We start from the raw sequence: 7,297 nt of genomic DNA on the forward strand, positions 1-7,297 counted from the left end.
TATCTTTGTCATATGAACATCCATTTATTTTGGATTGTTGTTTTGTGAATTCAAACATGAAAATCAAATTGGTATTGTACGATATTCAAAATTGGTAACTTTTGGGTTAATGATTTTGATTACAGTATTGAAATAGAAACACGTGAATGAGATTGAATATAAACGGGGATCCCCGATATCCGTGGGAAAACCCGTTAACCCGAGGCAAGTTTATGTTATATCTCGTAGGGTCACGGGACACCACTAGTTTAAAATTTTTACGTAGAAAATACTTTTTAAATTGTATATGACACCACTAAATTTAACTACAGACGCCCGTATATTTTTCGAATTTATAGTTTTTCCTTTAATTTGTATAGGACAATCACTAAATTTAATTACTCATACCACATATATTTTTCGAATTTGTAGTTTTTATTAAGTTAAACAACCACTAACATAATATTTAAATATAATTCGTAATGGAAAAAAAATTCGGGTTCCCATTGAATTTCAATCCTGGAATCGCCACTGCATTAACCCGATGATTAATAAGTTAATGGAAACCCGCCGGGTTTGGGAGCGAGTTTGGAAGCGGGTTTTTAATCGGGTTCGAGGATGGAATTACCTAAACCCGGCCCATACCCCCCGATGCATCCATATAATGCTATATTATATTCCATTATCTTAAATTAAAAATAAAGAATATATGTTTAGGGACATTTAGGATGCGTTTATTTGCCTCTTAATGGAATGGTTCAGTGCTGATTGCATTCAGTGCGTTTGTTTTTGACCTCTGAATGGCATATGATGCTCAATGGTTTAAAATTCAGTGCTGAATCATTTAGAGATGACACACTTTCTAAACCATTAAGAGCCTAAATTTTCTGTAATTTTCTTCTCAAATTTTATCATGAACACTTAACTAACAAGTATATTGAATATTTTATTCATGTTACACTTCGATAAGGTAATTTTATTCAGTTTATATCATTCATTTTAAATGATTATCAAACAGCTTATTTTCATTCAAAACAAACTTTATTCAGAGATTTTGAATCATTCGGATTCTGAACCATTCAGCGCTAAATCGGTATCAAACGCACCCACCATTAATTTAATAGTCCAATCCAAATTATCCGATTCCAGAAATGCAAGTGAATTTGCATCTATCTATATTCTATATACAGCACAAAGCAACATTCATTCATTGATGGATTCAAATCCCCCAAAATATTCAGATCTACAATCAATCTCAAACAATTTGAAAAATAAATAAATAAATAAAATACCGCATAACTCAAGGCGTGACATAGTCTATCATATAAAAATCAAAACAGAACATCATAATCATAAATTACAAAGCTAAAAAAATAGAAATCCTATTTACCGCCGGCGAAGAAAAGTACGGCGGCGGTTGCTGATGACGTAATCAATAATATACATGAAGAGTAGGTTAAACAGAGAGTGTATAATTAGCTAGTTATCTGTAAAATAGAAGACTGGTTGAAGAGCGAGATGAAGAAGCATGAAGAAAGCACATGATACCGAGATGAATGCCACAACATAAACCAGCCGGAGAGCCATTCCAAATCTGGATCGAGACAGCTAACAGGTAGATTGAGTTGGTTTGAATTTTGAAAAAGTGGGGGAGTGTGTGAAATACATATATATATATATATATATATATATATATATATATATATATATATATATATATATATATATATATATATATGGAGTCGGTTATGGTTAACCACACACGTGGCATGCAGGTGGAGGGCGTATCGGATCTCAGCATCCATCACGTTCTCACGATAGGTATAAAGTTATACAGATAAAAAATGTACTCATAATAATATTACTAATCTTAACTTTCACGTTTTGCCAACTTCTGTATATTAAAGTTGCAAGTTGCGATCGAGTGTTGGTGGTCACTTCTCGCATTTATTGATCTTTTTGGGTGATAATAAGCAAATAAAATTTGAATGTAAAAATGGGTTTTAAAGTTGCGATGAGTTGTTTAGTCTTCAGATAACATGGCTAACTCTGTTATGAGAAAATCTAGAGGCTAATTTGAGGGCTTGAAAGAAACACGTGCTCTTGCACGGAGTCCATAATCTAAAGGAGTCTATAATTCAATAATATATAACTGATTTTGGTACTTAACCTAATTTTTACTCTGTCTCAATTTGATAGTCTTAGGTTGATTTTTTTAATTACTTTGAGTCTAAATAATTTTTTTATGTTATATAATACTTTATGAAAGTTATAACAAATGAAAACACATATAAAACTTAATTTAATCATATTAATTTCATCAAATATTATATAGCACGGAAAAAATTATTTAAAATCAAAATTAAGAAAAAAAATCAACTCAGGACTAGCAAATTGAGACGGATTTATTATTTACTTAATTTACTCCTCTATATATATATATATATATATATATATATATATATATATATATATATATATATATATATATATATATATATATAAACTTTTATATACAAAGGCCTATTTATTTTTTAAGAACTAAAGAGAACCCATATGAAAAATTAGAATCATGAGAAAACCGATTAATGGTCATAAAAAGTCGATCGTCAACGAATGAAAAAATCACGCAACAGCCTCCTTGTAACATGTAAATACTCGTAAAACTCTCAAATGTAGACACACAAATTGTATGAATCGTATATTAGGGAAAACTGTAGGAGACTTGTCTTGTGTTGATTTTACCCCTTTATTCATATAAAAAAGAAAGTTTAAGGCAAAAGTTCCAATAATGAAAACCCGGTGTTAGGGTTCTCTTCTCCGATGATCATTTCTCAAGTAATGCTAGATTACAAAAATTGTAAAAAAAAAAATTGTACTCTACAAAATAAGTGGAAAAACCATGTGATGTGAAAGGAAACCAACATTTCAGTTTTTTTTTTTTAAAGGCAATAGTTGGCATCGAATACTCTCATTTGCCACGCACACACGCGCTTTCGGGCGAAAACCCGAACCATATTACAGGGATCCGAACCTTAAACCATCTCGAGGGGCGGGCTCAACTTTTAGGGGTATAAATTGTCAACTTTTAGGGTGAAACCCCCAACAGCTAAGCATTGAGGTGAACCACTGGACCACAAGGGTCCGACTGATCTACAAAAATAATTATTAAAAGCACAAGAAATTCATTATAAAAAACCAGCATTTGTCATAATAGTACATGACATACAAAAAAGCTGTTACAAGGATTCAGCTTACTACATTGATCTTAAATACAAAATAATGTATACCTCAAAGCCGGGCGAAACCTACAATCTTAAAGATACCAATTGTTGCCGCCCGTGGATCCTTCCATCCATGTCTGGTGCACATGGACCCACGTAAGCCCTTGTGACGGTTTCACATCCTATACGCAACAACAAGAAAAACATGTCGAGAGACAATATTATTACAGTGATCACACACACACACACACACACACACACACACACACACACACACACACACACACACACACACACACACACACACATATATAATAGTTTTGTTAAACACATTACCTTTGAACTCAGTATAGCAGTAGTATAGCAACCCTGCTGTACTTCACCTATATTGATTTATCAACCGTTAGATGCTTCAACATTTATAAACTGATTTTGAGTTTGACCAAAACACAAGTTTGTAACATTTACTTACCAATTTGCTCCAACTTCTTGAATTTAACGAGCCATGTGTCAGAATCAATTTGAGCAGGGAAGACTTGATCAACCCAAACTTGATATTGTTTTCCTTTTTTAGATCCATAGCAGTCTTTTAGCTTACCGATGACATCATGAAGAGATTGCTCGACACCAAACGGATTGATAAATACACCAGATGGGGACTGCATAAAGAGGTGGTTAAAAGCAGAATTTGGTACTAACCACAATGATTATATAGTTAACAATACTGTAATATTAGTAACGTACACTAACTGCTTTCAGATTGTCAATAAAATGTTGCGAATTCTCAATTTCTGCACGTTGCCACATCTCGAGAAACAAATAAAACTTCACTACTTCGTAAGCAGGGTCAAAATGGTCCAACTTAGAGTCTAAAAAATCAGGTAAATCTCTGGGTGATTTATTTGGGCCGAGCTTAAAATAACCAATTGCTTGTATGATACCAGCTGCACATGTTTCATCAGCATGAATAATCTTAGGGTTATTTTTGGCATTTTCAGCATGCCATTGCAACAGTTCTTCCTGTGCATTCTTGACCTGCATAAAGAAAATTTGTGAACATCAGCACACTAGTTAATCAAGGTGGCAAATTCCACCCATTTATATATAAACGGTTCATTATGAGCTATGTTTCAGTTCTTACGGGTCAAATGGCTAAAATTAACATATGGGCTTAAACAACAACAACAACAACAACAATACCCAATCCCACAGAAGTAGGGTATGGGGAAGATAGGGTGTAGACAATCATTCCTCGTACCCTAGATTAGAAGGAAGTCACTACTCCACCCTCGGGTATAGAACCCGCGACTAGATCAGGTCTTCCCTCCCTCTACTCTAGAAGCAAAAGAGATTGCTTCCTAAAGGACCTCCGGCCAGAAATGCTCATACAAACAAAAAAGTGAGGGCAAATGATATGTACCTGTAAGAGTTAAGTGCGCCTAGGAAGATGCAACCAAACAAAGTAGCCATAAAAAGAGGACACATATAGCAAGTAAAGCATAACAATAGGACAAATAGCATGGATAATATAGTGCGCAGAGCCCTGTAATTTCAAGTATGCCTACAAACAAGCAAAATAAACACCCACCCACCCTCCCACCCACCCACACACACACACACATATATACCCCCCCCCCCACACATAGGCAGGTATAAATACCAATACATAAACGAATATACATAAAGGTACTCTCTCTCTCTCTCTCTCTCTCTCTCTCTCTCTCTCTCTCTCTCTCTCTCACACACACACACACACACACACACACGCGCGCGCGCGCGCGCGCGCCTAGATACATGCACATAGATACATACACATAAGCATATAAAATACGCATACCTAAACACATATACGTATAGATACATTCGTAGATATAACCTAAATACATTCACTTAGATACATCCATATATATATGGGCTTAAAATGGGTCAATAAGACTATGTTTCAGGAGCTTAGAAGAAAGCATGTAAATGGGTCAATAGTCGCCCAAAGTTTACTTTCATTGCAGTAAGCCTGCTAAATCATTTATTCAGAAAAATTAGATTAGCAATATAAAAGATATGAATCTTGTTTGGACACAAAGTTATTACAGAAAAAACTGAAATTTTGGACAAAAAGTGTTTTAAGTCAACCAAACACATTTTGACCAAACCGCCCATATTGTCACCTATACTTTCATACAAAGGGGAAGCGCGAAAACAGACGAGTCACCAACCATGACACCATGTACGTCTGGAATGGTAAATAGTTCAGCATCATTCCCCGAATCTCCACATGCCAAAGTATTTTGCGGTAATTTGCCCTCTGCCGTCAATCTTTTATGCAAATAAGCGAGAGCTTGACCTTTTCCAGCCCCTTGCGGCAATATATCCAAATCCATCCCACCACTGTAAATTATTTTCACATCCAGCTGACAACCAAAAGATTATCGACTTTATAAGAAGAGAAAAAAAGAACATCCTTTAGTATTTTGTCATCGAGTGACCTAAAAATATTATAGAAAGAATCTCAAGCTCACCCCTCGTTTGATCAGAATTTCAGAAAGATTCTTCATTACTTCTTGCGCCTTTTCTTTCTTAACATAGAAACTAGCTTTGTGAGGGCGCTGCTCAGTTTCAGACTGCAGTTTCCATAAAGTAACCAACATTTTATAACATATCATGTCTAACAAATTAAAGGGAATCATATATCTGTTACGAACGCAATCACCATAGTCTTCCTCTAAATTAGTTAATATCAGATACTATGTGTAATCTCATACCTGCAGAGTAAGTTCAGGAAATTTGCTTGCTTCTTCTGCAACTATCTTTTTATCCCATTTATTATTCAAAACGTCGACCCAACCTTCATCTGGCACCATTGCATTACCGTACGTAATCTCAGTCCCCACAGACATGATGGTGATATCAGGGGTTAACATCGGCTTTTCTTTCCTCAACTGTTTGTACAGTGTAGGCGATCTTCCGGTTGAGAAAACTAGCAATGAATCATGACGGTATTTAGCTTCCCATAAGGCATTAAACCTTAGTATCGAACGGTTCTCAGGATCATGATGATCAACCTGTGACACATTTCGTTTAATAAATCTATACTTATAGCAATTTAAGCCATACTAATACAATCACAATAAGCTTACGATAGTAGCACGTACCATAGTATGGTCGAGATCAGAGACGATCATGAGACGTGCAGAACTCTTGAGTCGATCCATTTTTTGTGTTGTTACTTAACCCTATAAACCAGATAGTCACAAAAATAATTGCTTTTATAACACTGATAATGATAATAATGTCTAATTTAGTTAATAAGTTATAACTGAAACAACAGCATCAATAAGTTTTGCAAGTGGTTAATTTTGAAATTTAGTTTATAATTGAAACAAGATCAGTATCAGTACTGTAATTCTGTAAACAAACAACACATACATATATGCAGGTAACAATAAAATAATAAAGATGGATCCAAACCGTTAATATGATCACTTTAATCAAAAAATTGAAAAAAAGAGCGAGGGCTTAAAATGTAAAAACCATTCGATATAAGAAACCCCAAAAAAATGAAAGGGGATCTTCGATCTTACAAAACAATTTTTGAAAAATCGAGATTTTGTTCAGATTTATTATAATTTGATTAATCATAACAGAGAGTGAGATAAGTGGATGAATCAAAAGATATGCAGAAATTAAAGTGGAGAAGAGATTACTCACCAGTTACGTACGCGGGGTTAGGGTTAATAAGATGATGAAATGAAATGGGAATTAAAATTGGATGAAGGATGGCGTCTTATTTGAGATACGAATATGGATCGGATCCCCCACTTATTTGGCGCTTTTTTGGTCACCCACAAATGCTACGGATTATTACGGAATATGCCCACCTCCCGAATCAATCAATGAATCATCAATCGATTTCTTTTTATTACAAGTTAAAAACACAGGATATAGATGTGCATATATATACTAAAACTTAGAGGGTTAAATAAGTTACTGTATAACATCTTTTCTAAAAAAGAACCAACTCGATGGTTAAGCTCCGTTTGTTTTTTTCAAATCTGAATATTGTCTGTTTGGATATTTAATGTGTCTGTTGAATAAGT

At 34.5% G+C, this 7,297-nt stretch overlaps 1 protein-coding gene across 1 annotated transcript; it reads right to left on the reverse strand.

Annotated features, from left to right (window-relative positions):
- Positions 1 to 3,150: 3,150 nt before the first annotated feature.
- Positions 3,151 to 7,051, reverse strand: LOC139861338 (sucrose-phosphatase 2-like). The gene is made up of 9 exons (XM_071849709.1): positions 6,909 to 7,051; positions 6,353 to 6,433; positions 5,963 to 6,262; positions 5,720 to 5,821; positions 5,417 to 5,611; positions 3,948 to 4,238; positions 3,676 to 3,862; positions 3,540 to 3,586; positions 3,151 to 3,385 (listed from the first exon to the last, which is right to left on the reverse strand). Exons 2-9 carry the CDS (start codon positions 6,410 to 6,412, stop codon positions 3,296 to 3,298), a joined length of 1,272 nt encoding a protein of 423 aa, XP_071705810.1. The 5' UTR covers positions 6,413 to 6,433; positions 6,909 to 7,051; the 3' UTR covers positions 3,151 to 3,295.
- Between the last annotated feature and the right edge of the window lie 246 nt (positions 7,052 to 7,297).

Source organism: Rutidosis leptorrhynchoides, chromosome 8 (genome assembly GCF_046630445.1).
Source record: "Rutidosis leptorrhynchoides isolate AG116_Rl617_1_P2 chromosome 8, CSIRO_AGI_Rlap_v1, whole genome shotgun sequence".
Taxonomy (NCBI): Eukaryota; Viridiplantae; Streptophyta; class Magnoliopsida; order Asterales; family Asteraceae; genus Rutidosis; species Rutidosis leptorrhynchoides.

Coding starts and splice junctions, on each gene's coding strand:
- LOC139861338 (XM_071849709.1), bottom strand. CDS start 6,412: ATGGATCGACTCAAGAGTTCTGCACGTCTCATGATCGTCTCTGATCTC. Junction 5,822..5,962: donor TTCCTGAACTTACTCTGCAG/GTATGAGATTAC, acceptor TGGAAACTGCAG/TCTGAAACTGAGCAGCGCCC. Junction 3,386..3,539: donor CTGCTATACTGAGTTCAAAG/GTAATGTGTTTA, acceptor TGTTGCGTATAG/GATGTGAAACCGTCACAAGG.